Genomic DNA, 25,782 nt, shown 5'->3' on the forward strand with positions numbered 1-25,782 from the left:
GGCTTCCCCAACCCGGTCCGACCCGAGGGAGGATGGAAACACCCGCCGCATTCTGAGGCCCCGAGGATCGCGCCCTCCCGCCGCCTCGCCCCCCGCGCGTCCCGGTGTCCCCGAGGGCTTCGGCGAGGATGTCGGAGAACCTGCGGAGGCTGGTCTCCACCGAGGCTCTGCGCACGCTCCAGGGCAGGCTAGACTCCTGGATGCGGGAGTACGGCGTGAGTGCGGGAGGGCCCGGCGGGCTTCTGGGGGCTGGAGGCTGCGGTCGCTCGACAGCGCCCCGCCGTGTGATTCCCAAGGGCCGCCGCAGCCGCTGTCCGGACCACAGGGAAGGCAGGCACCCGGGGCCGCTGCAGTACCCGGCTCGGCGCCAGGCGGCATAGGGAGCGCGCCCTCCCCGCCACCGGCGTCACCAAGGACGCCGGCTGCCCTAGCAACCGCAGCCCCGCTGGACAAGCCTGCCGCCCTCTTTCCCCCTTCCCGCCCCGGGCAGGACGGTCCACACCGCCCCTCCCGAGTTATTTCCCACCACTCCCCTTCTCCTGCCTTCCCGCGGTCTCCCACTGGGGATACCCAGGGAGCCTGTGCAAACACACACCCAGGACACGTGTTGCAGGCTCGGCTTGTACCCAGGTCAGCGCTGTAAGGCCCAGTCTCAATACCTGGGGCTTTCGGATGGCCTGCTCGGCGCAGACAGCTGTACGGAACCGGTATCCTACCGACAAAACCACAAGCACCCTTCAAATCTCATTTATCCCTCTCCCCACAGGCTTCCCGGAACCCCTTCCCTTCCAGAGTGGAATTCCCGAGGTGCTTTGCTTCCCCTTCGGCCCTGCCGCCTTCGTAGGCGTCTCCAGCTTACAGGGTGGGCTCTGGGCGCCTCTGGGCCTGGCTCTACGCCTGCTGCTTGAATGACTGAGCACTTGACTTAACCCTTCTGGGTCTCAGCCCTGGTCTGCTAAACAGTAGAGATGCATTGGATGATGGGTGAATGTCCTTTTGGGATCTCAGTGTTCTGAGCTAGATCCGCTGGCTTCTGACATCCCATCTGACAAGAGCCTGTGGGCTTCCCCCGGCACCTTTAGCCAGGCTCCTGAGGGGAGGGGGTTGGAAGAACTCCGGTCCTCTCTCCTCAACCTCATTTCTAGGGTTTTAAAGACCCAGCACTGACCATTCCCTCTTCATCAAGAACGCAGGAAAGTTTACAATCACCTCTTCATCACACATGACTTGGGTCCTCCCACCAATTTTTAAATTATCAATGTGGCACCTAGGGTGAGAAGTTGAGAATAATAAATTCTAATACGTGTGTTCACCCTTTCTAAGTTTTTGATTTTTTAGAATCTCACTGTTGCCCAAGAGTCTCACTGTTGCCAAGGCTGGTGTGCAGTGGCATGCCCACGACCACTATAGCCTTGACCTGCTGGGCTCAGGCAATCCTTCCACTTCAGCCTTCCAAGTAGCTGGAACTACAGGCACACACACTATGTCCAACTAATTTTTAAAAATTTATTGTAGAGACAAGGTCTCACCAAGTTGTCCAGGCTAGTCTCGAACCCTGGGCTCAGGCAATCCTCTCTCCTCTGTCTCCCAAAAGCTGGTCACACTTTTTTAGTGGCCTCACTAAACTCTGAGTTATACACACACACACACACACACACACACACACACACACACACACACGCACACACGCACACACACATATATATACATATATATATATGTCATAATGTTCAACACAAATGATGCCAGCATTTAGCAGGAACTAATAACCAGTTGTTGAGAGACTCCTGTAAGTGCTGGAAATGCTTCCATTTATTCAACTTTCCTTTGCAGGAACATCCCTCTCTTCTGTTCTCATTAAAACCATTTCGACAGGGCTGAGTGGCTCACATCTGGAATCCCAGCCTTGACCTTTTGTGCTCAGATGATCCTCCCACCTCAGCCTCCCAAGTGGTTGGGACTACAAGTGTGCGCCACCATGCCTGCCTTTGATGTTTGTAGAGATGAGGTCTTGTTATGTTGCTCAGGCTGGTCTCAAACTCCTGAGCTCAAGTGATCCTCCCACCCTCTGCCTCCAAAGGGCTGGGATTACAGGGTGAGCCACTGCACTTGGCCTTAAGTTCAATTTAAGTTCAGATAGTCACATGTGTCAGGGGCTACTGCCTTGGACTGCACAGTTCTAGAGTACAGCAGACGTGCTTAGGCCCTTATGGTTCCTCTGCCTAGAAAGCCTTCTGCCTGTTGATGTTTGAGTGAGAGAGCAACTTCAGTTTCTGTCTTGTTTCAAGTCTGCCTAAATCCCATCTTCTCAGAGAGGCTCTCCTGACCATCCTGTTGACAGTTGCAGTCTCCTGTCTTCACCTGTCACTCACAGTTTCCTTTCCTGGCTTTATTCCTTCTGTAATTCCCGCATCTTCCAATTCTTACTTATTGATTCATGTACTTTGCTTGTGGTCAGTCCCCCTTCCCCTCCACCAGTATGTGACTCCAGGGTCCCCCTTCCCCTCCACCAGAATGTGATTCCAAGGGTTCCTGCCTTGCCCTGTTCTCTGCTGTATTCCTGGCACTCAGGATGATGCTTAGACCTGGTAACTTCTTAAATGCTTAATAACCAAAGTCATGCCAAATGCCTCGTTTCTTCTACTTGTTTCTCTTCTTGAAACCTCATATCCTGCTGGGCACAGTGGCTCATCCTGTAATCCCAGCACTTTGGGAAGCAGAGGTGAGAGGATTGCCTGAGCCCAGTAAACAGGTCGAGACTGTGGTGGCTGTGAGTGTGCCCCTGCACTCCAGTCTGGGCAATAGGGTGAGACTAAAAAATAAATAAATAAATAAATGAAAACTCATATCCAGTGTAAAGTTTAAAATGATCTCCAAATACCTTTAATTCAGCCTTTATTAAAATTGAATTTTTGCTGGAAACCACAATTTCCAATTGGGAACCCAAGTGAGAGAACGCAGGTGTTCCTAACAAACAGTCTTTGCGTAGCTGAGGAGGAAGGACGAGGCCATAGCTATCTACCACTCACCACAATGTCTAAGTTAGGTCTAAACTTATTCTTTGTCTTGTCATCTATGTTTTGAGTTTTGGTCAATTGCTAAGTGCTTTCCTGTAATACTGCAAGGTTATCTGATTAGTTTCCAGGGACTTTGGACTTGCAATCTTGAGATGAAGAATATTCACTGTAGCAAATTACAATTGTTAAGATGTTTGTGAAGAGGACTATTGTTTGCTTATTAAAAGCTGTAAATTATGTTTTCTATGAAAGATTGATTTTATTGACTGTGGTCACACTGGTTTAGCTCTAATTAACTTGAGCAAAATAAAAGGTCATATATGAGGGGGAACCCAAAAAACCCCGGGATTTATTTATTAAAAATTGTGTATTTATTCTTATATGTCTAAACTTCAGTCATCTTCAAAGTCCTCTCTGTTTGATGCCATATACCTTTGGAGATGCAGTTTCCATTGCTCAAAACAGTTTTGAACTCATCGATTTTGATGCATTTTAGTGCTTTCTTTTTTTGAGTCAGAGTCACACTCTGTTCTGTTGCCCAGGCTGGAGTGCAGTGGCAAGTTCACAGCCACCCCAGTGTCAACCTGCTGGGCTCCAGTGATCCTTCTGCCTCAGCCTTCCAAGTAGCTGGAACTACAGGCATGCACTATCACGTTGGGCTAATTTTTTAATTTATTGTAGAGATGAGGTCTCGCCGAGTTGCCCAGGCTGTTCTTGAAACTGTGGGCTCAGGCAATCCTCTCACCTTGACCTCCCAAAGTGCTGGGATTACAGGCTTCAGCCACTGCGCCCTGCCTTTTGCCATTTTTTATTTCACCTCTTCCATATCAGCAAAACATTTCCCTTTGGGGACTTGTTTTCATCTGAGGAAACAACAAAAAAAAGTCACTCAGGGTGAGATCGGGTGAACAGGGCGGCCAGGGCACAGGGGTCAGGCCATTTTGGTCAAAAACTGCTGAACACTCAGCACGATGTGGGCAGGTGTGTTGTCATGGTGGAAGAACCAGTCACCTGTTTGCCACTCTGGATGTTTCTTCTGCAAAATGTGACGAAACCTTCTCAGAACTTCTAGATGAGAGCTTTGGTTGACTGATCCAGAGGAACAAATTCTGACTGTACTCCAAGAGGCCCGCCCTCCAAAAGATAATTCCGGGTGTTTGGGGTTTATCTCATATACTCCTTTAGAATTAGGAACACAATGAAAGTTACGTCCCTGGAATAAAGCTGTTTTCAAGGAAAATAAGTAAGTGACTTAGATCAATTCTAGAACACTCTGCAACATTTTGATTTTCTTCCCACTAGCCTTTATCTGGATGAGCTGTTAGACGCTATACTGTTTTTCTTCTAAACTTCCCTCCTATAATATCCTTATCCATCCCATCACCTCCACTTAACTTAGCTTCACTCTCACTTCACCTCCAGTCTTTGAGCTGGGCTCCAGAGTCTGATTCATTGTATCCTATGTATGTTATCACAGACAAGGCACTCTTTACAAACATAATTTTCTGCCCCAAAGCCTTTGTTTTTTGTTTATGTGTTGACTTATTTTTTATTTGTTTTTGAGTAGGATTCTCACTCTGTCACTCAGGATGGAGTGCAGTGGTGGGATCACAGCTCACTGCTGCCTTGACCCCCTGGGCTTAGGCGATCCTCCTGCCTCAGTCTCCTGAGTAGCTGGAACTACAGACATGTGCCTCCATGCCCAGCTAATTTTTAAGAATTTTTTGTGGAGACGAGGCCTCACTATGTTGCTAGACTGGTCTTGAACTCCTGGGTTCAAGCAATCCTCCTGCCTCAGCCTCCCAAAGTGCTGGGATTACAGGTATGGGCCACCGTGCCCGGTCAGTGGCTTGTTTTTAAATCTTATAACATCTAGCAGTCTTCTGGATCCTAGGAAAAGTGACATCTTGTTTGATTATTTATTTTTAAAAACTTCACAAAGAGATATTTTTCAACCAGCCCCAGAGAAACAAATGCTAAAAACAGCAAACATTGCCAGCTTATTTGCTTTTGGTCACTAAAGTGACGTTGATTTAGTGCAAGCCCTGTCCCATCCCCATGAGTACTGTGCCTTTGAAACTTGGCTTCCATGGGAAGTTCTGGGACAGCTTGGTTTGAACCCATAATTTTCAGAAAATTTTCCTACACTGTGGTTATGAAGAACATTGGTGGGAGAGCCATGAAGAATCATTTCTTCTTCAACCAAGAACCAGGAACTGAGCCAGGTATCAAAAGCTTAATAATTCATTTGACAAATGGTGACCAAGCTAGTACTCAGCTTGTGAGACGTGATTTATGATGCTTCTGTGTACATTTATTCATTAATGTATTCACTCAGCAAACATCTTTTCAGAATTTGAGTGTCTGTGCTAGATACTGGGAACAGGCACGTTGGTATTTTCTTCTCTTTTTGTGTCAGGGTCTTGCTCTGTTACCTAGGTTGGAGTGCAGTGGTGTGATGATGGCTCACTGCAGCCTCAACCTTCTGGGCCCCGGTGATCCTCCCACCTCAGCCCCCTAAGTAGCTGGGACTACAGACACACACTACTATGCCCAGCTAATTTTTTAAATTTTTGTAGAGAAGAGGTCTTGCTATGTTGCCCAGGCAGGAGCCGCGGTATATGGCCACAAGCTGCGTCTTGATGATGAAATTCTGGCTGGAGAAGGGGAGGAAGGACAGAGAAAACAGCATGTGCAGGACACTGGGAGGCAGGACAGGGCTGGTGCCTTGGCAACCTATGACTGGTTCCAGGTGGGGTAGATGTTAAACGAGGCTGAGGAGGGGTGTGGCTGGGCCTGGTCATGAAGAGCTTGGAGTAGTGTATTGAGGAGCTGGGACTTTATCCTGAGGGCAGCTATGAAGGCAGTATGCAGGAGGGAGACATGCTTGCACTATGAATTAGGAAGGCTTCTCTCCTTGTCCTGGGATGGGGAAATCGGAAACTTGAGGGAGAAGGGAAAGGGCCAGGAGTCCTGTTGAGCAAAGAATTATATAAATCAACCTCTCCTAATGTTACTGGACATTTAGTGAAAAGGGCCAAAGGACGGTTTCTAAGGGTTACATGAGTGTGGGCAGTCCTAGACACCCCAGATTTCTAAATCTGGGTATGGTTTTACTGATCAACTCTGCAAAAGGTTCAGGTCACCTACGGGCAGCACTGAATTCTGATGACCTCGTTACTCCACAGAGATGCTTACATGAGAAGAGGAATTACCCTATGATTCAGGAATTACCCTACCTGGAGGACCTCAGCTCTGGGCCAAATTCCTCTTCCCACAGGATGCTTTCATTCCCCTCAGAGTCCCATGGACTAAGGAGTTAACCTGGGTCAGATGTTCTGAGAATTGTTATTTTTTAAGTGTTCCCTATATACAGCCAGACATGGTGGCTCACATCTATTATCCCAGCACTTTGGGAGGCTGAGGCAGGAGGATCCCTTGAGGCCAGGAGTTCACAAACAACCTGGACAAAATAGTGAGGCCCTGTCTAAAAATAAAACTATAAACATATTATATATGGTTATAGTAGCAAGGGATAAAAACTTACTATCCCCTTGATGACTCAGCCCCAAGATAGGATAAGATTAAATTTCTTTTTTTTTTTTTGAGTTGGAGTCTCACTCTGTCGCCCAGACTGGAGTGCAGTGGCCGCTCCCGGCCACCGCAGCCTCGACCCGCTGGGTTCCAGCGATCCTTCCGCTTCAGCCTTCCGAGTAGCCGGAATTACAGGCATGTGCTACCACACCAGGCTGATTTTTTGATTTATTGTAGAGATGAGGTCTTGCTGCCCAGGCGGGTCTCGAACCCGCGGGCTCAGGCAATCCACTCACCTTAGCCTCCCAAAGGCACGGGATTACAGGCTGAGCCACCGAGCCCGGCTAAGATTAAATTTCTTAAAGTAAAATACTAGACAGCAGGACGTTACTACCTAGAAAGATTTGATTATTCGGTATGTGAGTGGGATGTGGGAAGGGTTGGTCAGACAAGTCCTCCCACACATGACTTTTGTGTTCTAGAACTCAGCACTAACCAGTGGAAGTGGCGATTAGATAGCAACACAGAAGGGAGTTTGCAAAGCGGTGCCTTGCCTGTTTGCTTTGGGGTAATCTTTGTGGTTGAGCGAGAGACTGCGTCTATACCAGAATACGCCTGATTCCAAGGACAGCAGGCTGTTGCGGTTGCCATGGGGAGCGTAAACACAGTCCCTGCTGCCTCCCCCTGCTCCTAGTCAACACACATGCACCTTCTTGAGGATTCAGCTTAATTTGTAACTTTTTTTTTTTGAATCGGGGTCTCACTCCATTGCCCAGGCTGGAGTAGAGGGTCATGCTCATGCAGGCGATCCTCCCACCTCAGCCTCCTGAGGAGCTGGAGCTATAGGAGTATGCCACCTTGCCCAGCTAATTTTTTGATTTTTGTAGATATGAGGTCTTGCTGTGTTGCCCAGGCTGGTCTTGATCTCCTGGGCTCAAGTGATCCTCCTGCTCCAGCCTCCCAAAATTCTGGGATTAGAGGCGTGAGTCGTCATACCTGGCCTTACTTTCATGTTTATCTTGGACTCTAAATTGCTTGAGGGCCAGAGATGCTGTGTCCCTAGAATGGAGAAGGCAGGGGACCCTCCAGCAAGGCGTCTGGAGAGTGCAAGTGCATCAGTAACCCCCGCCCTGCTCTGGGACCAGCTCCTTCTGCGGCTTCCCGGTTCCTCTTTCTCTTGCCTACTGGTGGAACTCTGGCTTCTCACCACTCCTGTTTTGTTTTCACTCACCGGCTCTTCCAACACCACCCGTTCTGAGCAGGAGGGTCCTATTAGTTGACCCTCAGCCCTGCTCTGTGCCCTCTCTCCCGGGGAGTCTCATAGGGCTTCCCACCCACTGCCTACCGAGGCGACCAAAGTCACTTGCCCACTCCCCACTCTCCTGAGCTTCACGGTCCTTCTCTGCTGCTGTCAGGGAGCCCTGGCTCCAGGGCTGAAGGCCAGAGGGTGGGCTCAGGGCCCAGCTCTACCTCTGCCTTTCCCAGAGACTCCGCTCTGTTCTTCCTTACTGGTGAATTTTGGAGGATGATGGTGCCATGTGTAGGGCTGCCCTGAGGATGGAATGAAGCTGCCTCGAGAGCACTGCCAGCACAGGGCCTGGCTGGCAGACAGTAGGTACTTTGTAAGTGTTCAGGTTACTATTACTGGACACTGACAACTGGAGGTCCCGCCGGCCCCTGAACTGGCCAAACCCAGACTCAGTGTCCTCTCTCCCACACCTCTTACTCCCTCCCATGTCTGACCCCTCGACCTCATCCTTAGGTGATGCCGGAAAATACCTCCAGGACCCTCAGCCTGTCCACAGCTGTGGGCATCTCTCAGGCAGCCATGCCGTCTGCCTCCCCGAGATGCACGCTTTGACCCAGACTCCATCTGGTCTGTCTCCGCCACAGGGATTTCTGCAGGATGCAAAGCAAGGCAGAGATTGTCATACCCATGGCCCATCGCCTCATGGGGCCTTTGGTGATGGGGTAAATCCTGGAACCCTCTGTGGGCAAGTTGGGTCTTTCAGATTCGGAATCTGGACCTGGTGGCCGCTCCCCTCCTCCTCCACCATAGGCCCTGCATGGCCTGGCTTCCAATCCCCCTCCTCCCTCATCCCCACACCCCTCCCTAGGGCTCATTCCACAGGGTCTCTAGCTTGATGTCCATGTGGAGCCCCTGATGTGAACTCTGAGATAACTATGAATGCCCCGATGGCACCCCCACACCGACTGGTGAGCTCACTGACCAGGCAACTTTTATTTTTAAAGGTAGCTGTGTTTCCTGAGCTGCCAGTCCAGGGCCTTCTGGGCAACAGGAAGTAATGATTTATGAATGAATCTGTCTGGGGAGTCTGTGCTTTGCCTTGTTGACCTCATGTGGGTGGGTGTGTTGTAGAATAATATGACCCCATGGTGACCCGAGTGCTGTGTACAATGCTTGGTGATAGGTGGCAGCATGTGGGGACGTGTCTTAGGAACAGACGGTGGGACACTGTCTCCTGCTGTTGTCTAGGATGCACGTTCAAGCTCACTTGGCCCAGTGTGTGGTGGACAATGCGTGCACTGTGCCAACCAGACCCAGGGAAGGTGGACCTCGTGCATGTGACCCTGTGTGCCTCCTTGGGCCAAGCTCTTCACATACACGAGTGGTGAGATGGACCACCGCCCTGGGAGGAGACGGAGCCTTGGATGGGACCACCTTCCCAGGGGAAAGCACGCGAGATCTGCCTGCTTCTGAACCCTGACACAAATTCTAGGTGTCATCCACGCCCAAGTTGCTAGACACGCTTGATTCTGATTTAATTCTCCCAACACTTGGTGAGGCATCGTTACCCCATCTTATGGGAGAGAAGAGGGCCCAGGGAGGTCAGGTAACTTGGGCAGGATCACACAGAACCCTGCTGGTGGTGGAGCTGGAGCTCTCAGTTCTACTTGACTTCCAGGCTCCTCCTCTGTCCTGGTGTGTGGCACCTTTGGCGGGTGAAGGGGATACACAGCAGGTGACGGTCAGTGTGATAAGCACAAGTGTAACATAGCCAATGAGGAAGGGCTGGGGCGAGAGTTCAGGCCACAGCTTTCAAATGTTCTGATCATGCAAAATGGTGTGCTTACATCATACTCACACTCTTCAATGTGTCATACCATTGTGTCATACCATTGTCTAAGCTCTTCACTGTGCTGGTTTACTGGTAGCAATTGATGCACACATGAGAAAGACAAAGCCATTTTTATTTATTTTTTGAATTGTGGGCTTGCTCTCTTGTCCAGGCTGGAGTGCAGTGGCACGATCATGGCTACCACAGCCTCGACCTTCCGGGCTCAAACGATTCTTCAACCTCAGCCTCCTCTGTAGCTGGGACTACAGGTGCGCACCACCATATCCAGCTGACTTATTTTATTTTTTGTAGAAATGAGATCTCACTATGGTGCCCAGGCTGGTCTCAAATTCCTGGGCTCAAGCAATCCTCCTGACTCAGTCTCCCAAAGTGCTGGAATGACAGGTGTGAGTCACCGCACCAGGTCATTTTTTAAAGAGAACGCATGGTCTTTGGGGGAGAAGAGGATGAAAGAAAGAGATGGAGAAAGAACAGCTACAAAGGAAGTCAGTGCTCCTGCAGAGCTGGCTGCCAGGTGCTGTGGACCAAGCATGGATACCAAGGTGGCTGCCCTCTCAGCCTCACCAGCCCTCATGGTCTGTCCTGCCAACTCTCCAGCCTTCTGTGCCTCTGCCATATTGACCTACTTTTGGTCCTCAGGGCTGCCTAACTTGTTCCTGCCTCTGGGCCTTTGACCCTGTTCTTCCACTGCCAGGCATGCCCTGCCCCTTGTGCTCTGCTTCCAAGAATCTCATCATCCAGGTCCTGTTCCAGGGTCCTCTCCACAGTGAGGCCCTCCCTGGCTGCCCTCCCAGTCCCCTCTCTGTCCCATCATCCAGTCCTCCCTCCACTCCTAACATGAATCATGATTTAAAAGTCAGTTCATGATCTAAAGGTCAGTATAGCTTTGAGCCCGGGGTCTGGAACCAGGCTACAGGGGTTCCAACCTCAGTTCCAACAATTTACTAGCTGGGTAGCCTTGGGTAAGTCACTTCACCTCTCTGTGCCTCAGTTTTCTCATCTGAAAATGGAAAAAATAGTATTAGCACTTCTATCTCACAGTGGCTTAGTATGGGAATAACAGGGTTTATGTATGTAAACACCAGCAGTGCCTAGTATACAGGAGGTGCATAACAAATACTAAATGAGTGAATCACCTCGTTTTCTTTCCTTCCTTTTTTTTTTTTTTTGAGTCGAGGTTTCACCTTGCCACCCAGACTGGCGTGCAGTGACATGCTCATGCCTCCACAGGCTCCAACTGCTGGACTCAGGTGATCCTTCCTCCTAAGCCTCCCAAGTAGCTGGAACTATAGGCGGGTGCCACCACACCTGGTTAATTTTTTTATTTATTGTAGAGATGAGATCTTGCCAAGCTGGTCTCAAACCCCTGGGCTCAGGCAATCCTCTTGCTTCTGCCTCCCAAAGTGCTGAGACGAAGCCGTGAGCCACCATGCTCGGCTCTCACCTCGTTTTCTTTCATCGTTCAATACGGATTAAGTCTGAGCCTGTGGACACTGGAGGACACAGGGCTGGGAGACCAGCAGGGAGCAGGGCAGCCTCTGGCCAAGGAGCCCCGGCAGGTCTGAGTCATTTTCCCGTTGTCACAGATGTGCGTTTTACTCATAAATGTGCCCGCAGGTCGTCTGAACTTGTTCTCTTCCTTCCAGTTTCTATCTGCCTTCCACCCGCATCTTGTCCGGGGTTTCTAGTGCCAGGAGGCGCCTGTGACCAGTGCTTTCTGGTGACTCGAGGGGACACAGGAACTGTGCATTTTTACACCCACGCAATGAGTTTGTTGTTTACAGCCAGTTCCTTCACTTGGGGTTGGGTCATAATGAAATGCTAGAACCCTGCCAAGGAGGGGTGAAAGTGGAGTTCTGTAGAGAGTCCCACTCCTTGTTCTCCATACGTTCTATTCTTTTTGCTTAGAATGTTCCAAACTGCTGGAACCATCTCTTTCCTCAAATCTGCCTGATTTCTTCTCAGCCTAAATGTTGCTTCCTCTGGGAAGTCTTCCCAATTTTCTGAGATAGTTGACTCGTGGGTGGACCTCGTACTCACCTGTAGAGTGAGCTGCATTGTACCACTGCAGGAGAGCTGTTCACTCACCTGTCTGCCCCACGCATCTGCAGGTACTATACTTCTACCTTATTCGCTATCATACTTGCAACCAGCAACACCTTCTTGCTGTTAAGAAGATGCAATCTCCATGTCCATATGGCACAAACATTGAATTTATGTAGCAACAGAAGCCAAAAAAGTAGTTCGACCAGGCAGCAAAGGTCTGCTCCCTTGATAACAAGGTTTTGTGTAGGGTTTATTGCCATAAAACGACCTCCAAAGTTTTTGAAGAGACGAGACCTTGCTATGTTGTCCAGGCTGGTCTTGAACTCCTGGGCTCCAGCAATCCTCCTCCCTCGGCCTCCCAAAGTACTGGAATGACAGGTGTGAACCATTGCATCCAGTCCTATATTCCTTTCTCAATGGAAGCATTTAGGGTGGTCTGTTCTCAGGGTGGCTTCTGTTGTCTACATAAATTCAATGTTTGTGCCTTGAGATTGCATCTTTTTTTTTTTTTTTTGAGTTGGAGTCTCACTCTGTTGCCCAGACTGGAGTGCAGTGGCCGCTCCCAGCCACCGCAGCCTTGACCTGCTGGGCTCCGGCGATCCTTCTACCTCAGCCTTCCAAGTAGCTGGAACTACAGGTGCACGCTACCATGCCTGGCTAATTTTTTGATTTATTGTGGAGATGAGGGCTCACCAAGTTGCCCATGCGGGTCTCGAACCCACGGGCTCAGGTAATCCACTCATTTCAGCCTCCCAAAGTGCAGGATTACAGGCTGAGCCACCAAGCTCGGCTGAGATTGCATCTTCTTAACAGTGAGAAGGTGTGGCTGGTTGTAAGTATGATAGCGAATAAGGCAGAAGCATAGCACCTGCAGATGCGCGAGGCAGACAGGTGAGTAGACAGCTCTCCTGCAGTGGTACAACGCAGCTCACTCTACAGGTGAGTATGAGGTCCACCCACGAGTCGACTATCTCAGAAAACCTTACATGATAGTGGCTGAAGGGTCCCTGCCTGGAGACACTCACAGACCCACTTTCTCAACCATGTTCCACACACATGTTTGGCCCGCAGTCTGGCAAGCCTTGTGACTCCCCAACCCCATGTCCCCACCTGGACAGGGCAAACTTCACGACCTTTCCATGAACCGCAGCTCAATTTCCGGTCACACAAGTCTTAAGAACCGGGAGTGTGGCCTGGCTGTGTGTCCAGGAGGAGAGAGAAGTGGGCATTGTTGGCCACATTGTAGTCCTGTCTCCGGGAGCTCTCCAGAGCCATGCAGGCCTCAGGTTGAGGGAGTCCTTGATCCTAGAGCCAGGGTGCTGCCCTGATCTCTACTGTTTTTGTTTCACAGACAAACACATGCGATCAGAATCTCAACTACTGCCTGGAACTCATCGAGCAGGTTGCTAGGGTGCAGGGACAGCTGTTTGGGATCCTCACAACAGCAGCCCAGGAAGGTGAGGGCGGCATGACACTTCCACCCACCCTCCCTCCCATCCCCTGCTTCCGGGTGCCCATGTGTTCTCTGCATGGCACTCTGGCTTTTCTCCCGACCTGTTTGTTCTTCCAGGAGGACGGAATGACGGCGTAGAGACCATCAAGTCGCGCCTCCTGCCCTGGCTGGAGTCCTCCTTCACTGCTGCTTCCCTGGGAAAGCCTGTGGACAGCAGGGTCCCCTCACTGCAGGTGGGTATGAGTGCTGTCCCTTGGCTCTTGGAAATGAACCGGAAACCTCCTAGACAGGGAGAGAACTTAGTTCCAGCAGGTTGACACAGTGTCATGAGCTGTAATTGACACTGGTGGCTTCTGTGGGACAGTGGCCTTGTTTGAACAATTGGAGGTCAGGCTGGAAAGGGAACACATGCCTGGCTCAAGGTATCTGGGTCATTCCACCTGGGTAACCCAAACATCAGTAACCATACTCTTAAACATTTATGTGGATTTACTCCTTTCTCATTTAATTTTTTTCTTGAGTCAGGGTCTCACTCTGTCTCCCAGGCTGGAGTTCAGTGGCATGATCACAGCCCACCACAGCCTCAAACTCCTGGGCTCAGACAATTCTTCCACCTTAGCTTCCTGAATACCTGTGCCTACAGGCATGCGCCACCACGCCCGGCTAATTTTTCATCTTTTTTTGTAGAGGTGAAGTCTTGCTATGTTGCCCAGGATGGTCTCAAACTCCTGGTCTCAATCGATCATCCTGTCTCGGCCTCCCAAGAGGCTGGGATGACAGGCATGAGCTACCGCGCCTGAACACATTATGTGCTCTTTGGTGCTGAACCCTTTTTTTTGCTCAGCTGAATGTTTTTGCAATTCATCCCTGTCATTTCACGTATTCAAACTGTCTTCTGATTTGCGCTTCTTTCCAGGACACATTTGATAAGGAGAGACACAAAGATTCTGTGTCTTGGGATCGGGACATGCAGCAGTTAGACTCTGACTTGAACGCAACCCGGAGTCAACTCAATCAGGTTCAAGACGAGTAAGAGGAATGCAAGTTAATCTTTTTCCAGGAAGGGTTGTCCTCATTTCAGTTAGGTTTTAAATTTGAAAGGTGAACAACGACTCATGTAAGAAGCTAGCATTTGCAATAAGTGATATGATCTGCGAGTGTGTCTGCATGTGTGTGTGGGGGGGCAAGGGGAGTTGGGAGTCTTTGAACTTGGAAATAGGGTGTTTGTGTAACATCACCACCCTCGGGCACCCGGCAGCCTCTCTTGAGTCCCATCTTCCACAGGCCATCATCAGCCTTTATTCATAAACAGGCAAAGATTGTTTGAAGAAAATCTACCTTTGGGAGAAAAATTTCAAAACAGATGTGGAAAGAAAAGAGTGACATAGGGAGAGACTCAGGAGAGGGGAAGATTCAGAGGAGGAGCAGAAGGGAAGTGGGGCAGGTGCATCTGTCTGTCTGTCACACGCATTGGGAAGTGTGACCGCTGGCGGAGTCAGAGTCTTAGGGGACGGCAGCTCAAAGCTTTGGGATAGTGATTAATTATAAAACCATATTCAAAGAGAAAGCTGAACATGCTGGGCTATGTCAGATGCCCATGGTGGGCAGAGTGGGCTGCCAGTTCTGGGAAACCCGCAGAGAACGAGGCTGACTTTTGGTCTGTGCTCTGGGAGTTAGACAAACAGGCAGTTGGGCTTGACCACAGAGCAGGACTCTGCCCACATGGGGTTCCTCCAACCCCAGCATCCCAGGTTGTGGCTGGACAGCAAGGACGTCTTTTTGTTTTTGTTTTTGGCTGGCTGAGGCGTGCAAGGGAGCCAGGTGCTGCGCTCTGCTTTGCTCTGTGATGAGATTTCCCTTTCTTCTCAAAAGGAAGACACCGCTATTGATTGAGTTTTGCCTGATGATGAAAGTAACACAACTATCCTTCTCAAAATGCACACGACAAAGACAGATGTACAGTTAAGAGTCGCTGCGGGGATGGCCAGTGTTCACACTGGTGTATTTCAGTCCACATGTTTTCTGGGCTTGGCCTGCTCAGCCCTACACCCAAGCATTTCCCGAGGGATCACAGCTGACAGGCAGCTGCGTAGCTGCAGCCGCCAACACTGACGAAAGTGACATGCACGCAACCTCAAAGCTACCATTTATTTCACTCACTGTCAACTGACTTGGGAGAGGGGGAGGAGATCTTTAAATTCACCCTTTCAAGGGAACACACTCTTCAGTTTATTGTGGCCCCTTTAGTGTAAATAGTCACTTAATTCCAAGTGCAGGTATGGTTCAGGGCTGGCGTTGCCCTCTCCGGAAGCTCCTTCCCCACCCTTTCTCTGGTTGGCATCTTGGGGAGGAGGGATGCTTTGTACCTCCTGGTGCTGGTGGCCAGGGACTTAGGGCTTTTTATGGCCCTCTGGGCTCTTGCTGGTCTTGGCTCCAGCTGGGCAACTAGTGTCTTAAACCGATGGGCCCTGAGTTGTGCCTTGTCTTCTGGGACATTCTCTGGCAGTTGCCACAGGTGCCAGGGCACCTCCATCTGCCTCTAGTTCTGAGGCCATGACCTCCTTCTTCTCTTTCTTGTTACATTGGCTTGGCTGTTACCTGTCAGGGGCTCTGCAGATCAAGAAACATTGTGAATACATGCTTTTTTTTTTTAAGGGGGTCTCGGTCTGAAGTGTACTGGCATGATCGTGGCTAATTGCAGCTTTGACACCTAGGCTCAGGCGATCCTCCAGCTTCAGCCTCCTAAGTAGCTGGGACTACAAATGCATGCCACCATGCTCAACTAATTCTTTTATTTATTTTTTGTAGAGATGAGGTCTCGAACTTCTGAGTGCAAGTAATCCTCCTGCTTCAGTTTCCCAAAGCACTGAGATTATAGGCATGAGTCACTGTACCCAGCCCATACTTGTTTTCAAAGTTTTTATTTGGAAATAACTTCAGACACAGAAAATTGGCAAGAACAGTCCAAGAACACCCATCCACCCTTTCATAGACCTTTTGCCCTATTTGCTTCCTCATTTTTGTGCATGTTCACTCTCTCTCTCTCTCCACAACTCCATCCTCCAGCCATGAAAGTTGCCTACAGTAAGTGCTTGCTGATTTTCCCTGGGTTTTCTCCACTTATTGTGTGTGTGGTTTTTTTATTTGTCTGTTTGTTTTTTGAATCAGAGTCTCACTCTGCTGCCTAGGCTGGAGCGTAGGGGCATGCTCACAGCCACTGGAGCCTCAACCTACTGGGCTCAGGCGATCCTTCCCCTCAGCCTTCCGAGGAGCTGGAACCACAGGTGCATGCCACCACACTCGGCTAATAGTTTGATTTTTTTTTTTTTTGAGTTGGAGTCTCACTCTATCACCCAGACTGGAGTGCAGTGGCTGCTCCCGGCCACCGTAGCCTCGACCTGCTGGGCTCTGGAGATCCTTCTGCCTCAGCCTTCCAAGTAGCTGGAACTACAGGAACGCGCTACCACACATGGCTAATTTTTGATTTATTGTAGAGATGAGGTGTGACCAAGTTGCCCAGGCAGGTCTGTTTTGATTTATTGTAGAGATAAGGTCTTGCTAAGCTGCCCAGGCTGGTCTTGAGCCCCTGGGCTTAGGCAGTCCTCCCAAAGTGCTGGGATTACAGGCATGAGCTGTTGTGCCCAGCTCATTTTGTTGTGTTTTAACCTGCCTGTGGTTCTTATTCTATTTTACTTTATTTTTTATTTTTTGAGCAGGAGTCTCACTCTGTTAGCCAGGCTAGAGAGCAATGGCATGATCATAGTTACTGCAGCCTCAACCTTTTAGGTTCAGGTGAATCCTTCTGCCTCAGCTTTCCAAGTAGCTGGAACTACAGGTGTGTGCCACCATGCCTGGCTAATTTTTTTTTTTTTTTAATGTAGAGATGAAGCATCACCAAGTTGCCCAGGCTGGTCTCGAACTCCTGGGCTCAGGTACTGGGATGACAGGCACGCGCCATCTGCCCGGCTAATTTTTTGATTCTTTGTAGAGAAGAGGTCTCATTATGTTGCTCAGGCTGATCTCGTACCCCTGGGCTCAAGCAGTCCTTCTGCCTCAGCCTCCCAAAGTGCTGGGATGACAGATGTGAGCCACCACGCCTGGCCATTATTCTATTTTTTAAATTGAGGGTATCACACATGATGCAGTCCATCCCCCACATCCCGTAGTGGCCTGCTTTCTCTCCTTGCTCTCCTGCATGTCCTCCAAGGCCGGGGTTGTCCGCTAGGAGAGAATGGCCCAAGCAGGAGGCTCCCTGTTGCGTTCCAACTCAGTTCTGAGGGTGCAGATTCCAAGAATTCAGGGCGGCAGGCTCAGCTCTGCTCAGGCTTGGTGGCCCCAGACAAGGCAAGATGCTGGACTTGGTGCCTGGATTCCTGTCCTAGGTCCCATCTGTTGGTCTGTCCTGTCGACTACTCCTGGCCCTTACACATGTCCTTCCTTCCTGTTCCTCCTTCGCTTCCTGTTCATGCCTCAGATTCTCTGACCCGAGTCAGCCACCTCCTTCCAACTGGCTTCAAGCTCCCATTCTTGCCCAGCCACAGCCCATTTCCACTTAGCAAATATATATAATTTTCACTGTATCAACTCACTTTTCTGCTTTTAAAAAAATTTATTCTGGAGTCTTTTATTCTTTGTGATGCTATGGCCCATGGAACCAATTTTTTTTTCTAAATAGAGACAGGATCTTACTGTGTTACCCAGACTGGTCTCAAACTCCTGGGCTCAAGCAATCTACCCACCTTGGCCTCCCAAAGTGCTGAGATGATAGGCATGAGCCACCACACCTGGCCACCCTTCTACTTAAAAGCTGTTGTTCTCCTCCTTTTATACTTAGAACAAAATTCCAAATTCCTCTTCAGGCTCTCCAAGTGCCCTGAGTGGGCCCTGTTTCTGCTCCACCCTCATCTCCTGCTGGTCCCTCTCACTGGACCACTGTCTCTTTCCTCACCTTGAGGCTGCCACCCCTTCCTCTGGCTTGAGAGAACCTTCCAGTCTTCGCTGGCTTTCTGCGCGACTGGCTCTTGATTGTCCTTCAGGCCTTAGTGAAAATGTGACTTCCACATCCGTCCATGACTGCCATACCTGGGAGGTCTTTCTCCTCCCCTTTTTCAACTCTCTGTCCCCGTGACCTTGTGTCCTCATCATGCACCCACGCAACGGGGAACCCAGTCACAGATGCACCTACATGTTCATGGTCTGTCTGCCCCACTTGACTGGACAACCCAGAGGCTCATTGTTATGACACCTTTGTGTCTCCAGCACTGCGCAGCATGCCTGGCCTGTACTAAGCTCTCAGTCATCTGTCTGTGGCCACACCATCCTGAACGTGCCTCGTCAATAAACTGCCCCATGAATGAACAACTATGTGACAAAACATCCAAGTAGGATTTTAATTTGACTAAAACAATTCTCACCATGGGAGAACTGTCCTCTTTCTTCTTTCCGTGTGTCCTCCAGGCACGTCAAATTAGGATATACGAGGGAAGCCCCCAAAATCCCGGAATAACTTTATAAAAAATGGTGCAATTATTCTACATGTTTGCACTTTAGTCACCTTCAAAGTGCTCTCCATTTGATAATACACCTATAGAGATGCTTTTCCCACTGCTCAGAACAGTCTTTGAACTTGCCAATTTTGATGCTTTTTAGTGCTTCTGCAGTTTCTTTGGCTCACCTCTTCCGCATCAGCAAATCACTTCCCTTTGAGAACTTTTTTCATCCAAGAAAACAAAAAAGTTGCTTGGGGTGAGATCCTATGAATAGGGTGATGGGGGTCATGCTGTTTTTGGTAAAAAACTGTTGAACACTCAGCATGGTATGGGCATGTGTACTCGAAGATCACCCACCAAAAACTGGGCAGTTAAAAGAATCTCCAAAAAAAATTTGTCAAAGTCAAAAGCAGCCTCTCACAACAACACTAGCTGGTACACTGATGCTGATGGGTTCCTGGAACACTCACCTAGCGGGGGAAGCCTGTACTCAACGGGCCTACTCTCCAAAGATAATTCCGGATCCCCCTTGTATGTTTGCTTATGTGTGTGCTCACACATGTTTACTATGGAGAAAACATAACAACGTCTTTATTCCTGTTTGTACTTTTCTTTCTTGGTTCGTTTTTTTTTTCCTGAACACATTTACTTTCAAGTCCACTTTCTTTTCATTTTCTACAGGTTTCTCTTGACATAAACATTTGTTTTCCCATATTCACTTTTTAAAATCTGTAGCATGCTCACATTTGAATTAAATCACACTCATTTCCTGTCAGCCTCCAGTAGCTGTATTATGAAGTTAATGCCACTTGAGCTTTCTTTTAGGGTTCAGACATTTTGTTCATGCATTCATTCATTTTTCATTAATAAAAAAAGATCATCTATGTGACAGGCACTATTTTAGGTGCAGGAGTAGAGATGAATAAATCAGCACCCATGCCCCCAAGCAGCTCAGCATGAATGTGCCTGGGACTCAGGAGAAGAGTGGCTTGCTCTGCTTAGGAGGGACAAGGGATGTATGCAGAGGGTGCTCACTGAGGAGGCACTTGTTGGGGGAGAAGTGGCAGGTGGGATTGTGAGAAGCATCTGGTTGGACACTGTAGGGTTGGCTGGGGGCACTGTCAGCCCATCATTCCTCCACCTGCTTCATGCTCTGAGTGAACATCTCAGTGTTTTACTCTCTGCTGTTCTTCCTTCTAAAGGGAGGGGGAAGGTTAGTGTGCATTTGGAGGACAGCCGTGCTCCTCCCAACTGTCCTTCATCCTGGCATGCTCCATCCCAGCTGTGCTCCCTCCTGACTGTGCTCCCTCAGGCTGTGATCCTCTCAATCATGCTCCTTCTAGGCTATACTCCTCGTGATTGTGCTCCCTCCTGTGTTCCTTCCTGCCATGCTCCTCCTGGTAGTGCTCTCCACTGTGCTGCTCCTGGCTGTGCTCCCTCCCGGCTATGCTCCCTCCTGGCTGTGCTCCCTCCCTGCTGTATGCTCCCTCTGGCCGTGCTTCCTTCCAAGTGTGCTCACTCCTTGCCATCTCCCTCCCAGCTGTGCTCCTCCCAGCCATGCTACCTCCTACTGTGCTCCTTTCAGCTGTGCTCACCTCAGGTTGTGCTCCCTCCTGACTGTGCTCCTCCTGGCCATGTTCCTTCCCACTATGCTCCTCCCAGCTGTGCTCCCTCCCAGTCATACTTCCTCTCTGTTGTCCTCCTTCTGGTAGTGCTCCCTCCTAGCTGTGCTCCTTTTGGTTGCGCTCACTCCTGGTTGTGCCCTCTGCCTGTTGTGCTCCCTCCAGGATGTGCTGCCTCCTGGCCATGCTCTCTCCTGGCTGTGCTCCTTCCTGCCATGCTCCCTCCCAGACATACTCCCTCCTGCTGTGCACCCTCCTAACCATGCTCCTCCTTGCTGTGCTCCCTCCCACTGTGTTCCTTGCTGCCATGCTCCCTCCAGGCTGGGCTCCCTACTGGCCATGCTCTCTCCTGGCCTAGGACCACTGCAGTGCTCTGGGGAGCTGGGGTAGAGAGTCGAGAAACTTCTGTCAACTCAGTGCCTTTCATTCTGGGCAAGTACCCTGAGAACCAGTGACCTTTTACCCAGTGTCGTCCACCCCCTCCCGCCCTCTTCAACATGTAGGTAGACCTACAGAGAGAGTGTGCCTTGGGATGGTTCACAGTGAAGGGAGTTCTTGAGCGCCTGAGCTGTGGGAAAGTTCAGAAACGGTGCCGTCAGGACCTGGTGGCAGTCAGAGGCAGGAAGATAGGAAGTGCCCAGGAGGCATGTGTGATTGTGGAGGGCTCTCCTTGTGGGTGGGCATGTCATTTTTTTTTTAATATTTAGGAAGTCTGGGATAAGCACATCACATGCAGCTCTGCAGTGCAAGGAAATGAGAAATAACATTGGTACAGTGCAGGAAAAAGGAGATTTTTCTAGAGAAGCAAAACCTGGGGACTTGGTGTGGTTGGAGCAGATGAATTGGGAGGTTGAGAAGGGAGATTTTTTTTTTTCTTTTTTGAATTGGAATCTCACTCTGTTGCCCAGGCTGGAGTGCAGTGGCACACTCATGGCCACTATAGCCTCAGCCTGCTGGGTTTAGGTGAGTCTTCTGCCTCAGCCTTCCAAGTAGCTGGAACCACAGGCACACACTACCACACCCAGCTTATTTTGTATTTTTATCTGTTAATTGTAGAGACAGGGTCTCGCCAAGTTGCCCAGGCTGGTCTCGAACCCCTGGACTCAGGCAATTCTCTTGCCTCTACCTCACAAAGTGCTGGGATTATGGGTGTGAGCCACTGAGCCCAGCTGAGAAGGAGGATTGAACACATTTTTTGACATTTACAGTCTAATCTCGGGGTGCCAAAAAATGTACACACATTTCAAGGGATGTTAAGAGATGTTTGCCATCATCTGAAGTGTTTGGACGCTGATGGGAACCACTTTGAGCCTTCTTGCAATTGCAGAAGTCATACATGACTTGCATTCATCTTATTGAGTATTACAATTTTAATAGTTTTTTCCTTTCTTAAAATGTGTATACATTTTTGGCACTCTCTGAATTGTTATAGTCTTTTGAGGAAGTAGTCCTGTAATTTCTTTATGTTTTGACATGGAGCAAAGGATGTTGGTATGCTTCTGCATATGAGCCTACTAAGACATTTACCATGCTATCTGACTGAACACAGATGTCTCATAACTTGGTCTTGTGTATGCTGAATGAATATTGTATGCCAAAAGTCTCTGAAAGAGCCTATGCCTTGGTTTAGAAGGTCTGCCAATGTTGAAAAATCTGTCTTTAGTTACTGATTTCTCTTGCAGTCTGGCTGAAACGGAAAAGACTCTTGAAGAAACCAAGAACAGATCGGCCATATCGCTTTTGGCTGCAGAGGAGGAAATAAATCAGCTAAAAAAGCAGTAAGAGACCAACGACAGGACTATTGCAGCTGCTGTCTAACCACTGACTTTGCCTTTTCCCACTTGGTTACATAGGAAAGAGTCTGTTCCCAATCAGAGAGAAAAGGCAGTGATATTTTTATTAATGTTTTTCATTTTTTTTTACTACAAAATATTACCTATCTTCTAGAGACAATTCCAAAGTACAACATTGTCTATGGGAATATAAAAATCTCTCATAATTCCAGAGCCAGCCACTGCTACCGTGAGATAGTCTTTCCAATTAATATATTACAAATAGAGCTGAGCGTGCGGAATGAAGTGGATACGTATACAATTTTGAACCTTTTCACTTGACATTGTTTTTCTTGATCACTAAGCAAAAAATATTGCAGTGCTTAGTTTCAAATAAGTTCACCACATTCTACCATCTGGGTATTTCCCTGCTACTGGATATTTACTTGTAGGCTAATTTTCAACATTGGAAAGAACACTGGGATAATATTTGTGGAAATCTTAATTTAAGTTTCAGATTATTCTTTAAAGATATGTTTTTATAAAGGGAAAACGAACTCTGATCTTTTAAGGTGATGCCCTTCTGGACCTTAATTTTGATTTTGATTCCCTGCTCCAAAAGCACAGGTGGCAGGTGTATGTTATGCACACACACGCATACACATACGCACGCATGCCTTCTGACTACCTTCTCACCTGTCCCGGTGTTCTGATGGCATCAGGAGTGCCCTGGCTTGCTCCCGCTCTGCCCGACCCTCCCCACCACTCTCACCCCCGTTTCCTGTCTGGAATGCCTTCTCAGATCCATGGATCGAATCACTCTTGATCTCCTGCAGCACAGTTGGCTCTTCCTGTTCCTGGTGCAGCTCTCACCTCTGTATCCTCTTTGCATCTTTCTCCCTGTCGCCTCTCGCCTCTCGCTGGCATCTTCACACCTAGTCATTTTCACCCCAGCGTGCTCCCGCAGATGGCTCTACTCCCTGTCACGGCCCACGCCTCTCTGTACCTAATGAAGGTGCCCGTTTCCTTCTGAAGCTCCTGCTTGTCTTGGTGCTACATGGCTTGCATAGGCCCAGCTGCCCGCGGGTCCTGGGGTGGCTAATCCGTCTCCACAGCAGTTTCCCCGTGTTCCATCTGTTTAGAGACTGGGAGAGCCTGTGAGGGTAGAGGCCTTTATCTCAGAGAGCCTATGGCCGGGTCTTGGAGGCCAGCTGTCTTCAAAGCTGTGTGTGGTGTGGGGCAAAAGCTGTAGGCCTGCCTCCTCCTGCTCACGTCCCCCCTTTCTCTTGGAACCGTCTCCCCTGCAAACGCAGACACGTTGGTCCCACCCTGTGCGTTGTGCTCCTGCTGTGTGTCCGTGTCCATCCAAGTTCCCCACGCAGTGGAGGCAGGCTGGGTAGAGCCGCCTTGGTCGTCAGGCCTGCCAACCCTTGCTGACCGCCTCCTCCCCCCCACCTCCCACCCCATCCCCGTGGTCCCCACCCCTTCCTATCCTCCCGTGTCCTTCCCTCCCTCCCTCCCCTCCCCTCCCTTGTTCTCCTCTGTCCTCCCTCCCCTCTTCTCCTCTCCCCTCCCTCCTCCCCGCCCTCTCTCTTGGTTGTCCAGGCTCAAGACTCTGCAAGCCCAGGAGGATGCCCGCCACAGAAGCGCGGATCACAGGAACTCGGAGAGCCGGCGGCCGGAGCCCCGGAGCGCGGAGCAGCGGAGCCCGGGGAAGCGGAGCCCGGGGAAGCGCAGCGCGGAGCCGAGGGGCACGGAGGCCACGGCCGACTGTGAGAAGCAGCTGCGGACCCTGAAGGACGAGATCGCTGTTCTGTCTGCGGAGAAGTCCGCGCGCCAAGGAAGGTCCGACGGCGTTCACGCGTCTTTCCGTTTAAGCTGTTTTTGCTGCGTTGGGGGTAGAGGTCTGGCTTGGGGCAAAAGAAGCAGAAAGACCCCTTGAGCCAGCCCCCCGCGTGGGAGCGTTGGCCTGTACGGGGACCGCAGTCTGTAAGTCCAGGGAGAGGAAACGCCTCCGGGGTGCGCACTTGGCCTGAGTTAGGTCTGAGCTGAGATCCGCGGAAGGGCAATTCGCGGCCAGAAAGCAGGCAGACCTCGTGGCCCGACCCAGGAGACAGGGCGTGTCTGGAGGCGGGGCAAGTCTGGATTCCGGCAGGAGGCGGGGCCGTGTCTGGAGTCCAGTAGGAAGTGGCCCTGTGTCAAGAGGCGGGGTCGTGTCTGGAGGCAGGGTGTGTCTGGAGTCCCGCAGGAGGAGGGTCCAAGTCTGGAGGCGGGGTCACGTCGGAGGCAGGGCTGTGCCTGGAGGCGGGGCAGGCGTGTCCAGTCTCGCCGTGGAAGGGCATATCTGGAGGTGGGGCGCATCTGGAGTCCTGTAGGAAGAGGGGCGTGTCTGAAGGCGGGCCGTGTCGGGAGGCGGGCCGTGCCTGGAGGAGGGGCCGCGCCTGGAGGCGGGGCATATCTGGAGTCCCGCAGGAAGAGGGACCCCCGCTGGGCCCAGGAGTCCGCCCCAGGTGTTGGATTGATTGCAGGGTATTTTCTTTTGACGTCACTTCGGCGGCGCGTGCAGGCCAAGTGTTCTCTGGAAGCTCCTTTCCTCTGCCTGGGTGTCAGGGCAGGCCACTAGGACAGCGTGAAGTAAGGGCAGGCAGGAGGTTTCTCCAGTCTCCGCACTGCCCTCATTCTCTTTAACATTGCCCCACGTGCCCTGGTCCAGGCCATCAAAGCCCCTGTCCCCACTTCACTACATGCCACGTCGTCTTTGGATTCTGGAACTCCCTCTGTCAGGGTCGTGTTGATGCCGACTCGTCCAGGCTCCCCCCAGCAGATTCCACGCCGTCTGCCACCGTGGGGATTTACAACAGGGGAACTGACAGACTACACACGAGCTCTTCGGTTGCACTGCTTTGCATTACCTTCTGCCAGCTAGCTGCTTCTGTAACACCTTCCTTTTGTAGCCCGTTTCCTTTGGGGTAGCTAATCTGATGATTCACGTTCTTGGTAGCAGGAGTAATATACTTTTCACTGATATAGTACTTTACAAGTTACCAAATTCTTTCACATGTATTAGCTTATCTGATCTTCCAACTCCCATACCTATCCCGAAATAGGGAAAAAATTATGTGTGTGAAACTTAGAATCTCAGCTACTCAGTTGTCTGAGGTAGGAGGATCACTTGAGGCCACCAGTTTGAGACCAGCCTAGGCAACCTGGCAAGACCTCATCTCTAAAATAATTTATTTATTTGAGTTGGAATCTCATTCTGTTGCCCAACTGGAGTGCAGTGACACCCTCGCGGCCACCGAAGTCTCAACCTACTGGGCTCAAGTGATCCTTCTACCTCAACCTTCCAAGCAGCTGAAACTACGGGCATACGCCACCATGCCCGGCTAATATTTTTTAATTTATTATAGAGATGAAGTCTCACCAAGTTGCCCGGGGCTGGTCTCAAACCCATGGACTCAGGCAATCCTCTCACTTCGGTCTCCCAAAGTGCTGGGATTATAGGTGTGAGCCACCATGCCCAGCCCCAAATTTTTAAAAAATAAAATTAAATTAGCTGGATGTGGTAGTATATGCCTATATTCACACCTACTTGGGAGGCTGAGGTGGGGGGATCATTTGAGGCCAGGAGTTTGAAACCAACATGGGCAACATAGAAAGACCCCTCCATCTCTAAAATCAGTTAAAAAATAACTGCCAGGCTCGGTGGCTCAGCCTGTAATCCTGCGCCTTTGGGAGGCTGAGGTGA

General features: G+C 50.2%; 1 protein-coding gene across 1 annotated transcript in view; it reads left to right on the forward strand.

Annotated features, from left to right (window-relative positions):
- The first annotated feature begins 128 nt into the window (after positions 1–128).
- SPATA18 (spermatogenesis associated 18) overlaps positions 129–25,782 on the forward strand; it is a 40,002-nt gene continuing 14,348 nt past the window's right edge. The window contains exons 1-6 of the mRNA XM_008056674.1: positions 129–215; positions 13,050–13,155; positions 13,269–13,384; positions 14,068–14,180; positions 21,945–22,040; positions 23,640–23,879. Of these exons, the coding sequence (XP_008054865.1) occupies positions 129–215; positions 13,050–13,155; positions 13,269–13,384; positions 14,068–14,180; positions 21,945–22,040; positions 23,640–23,879 (758 nt within the window). The remainder of the gene's footprint in view (positions 216–13,049; positions 13,156–13,268; positions 13,385–14,067; positions 14,181–21,944; positions 22,041–23,639; positions 23,880–25,782) is intronic.

This window comes from Carlito syrichta, unplaced genomic scaffold (genome assembly GCF_000164805.1).
Source record: "Carlito syrichta isolate Samal-C Ts95f unplaced genomic scaffold, Tarsius_syrichta-2.0.1 Scaffold302440, whole genome shotgun sequence".
Taxonomy (NCBI): Eukaryota; Metazoa; Chordata; class Mammalia; order Primates; family Tarsiidae; genus Carlito; species Carlito syrichta.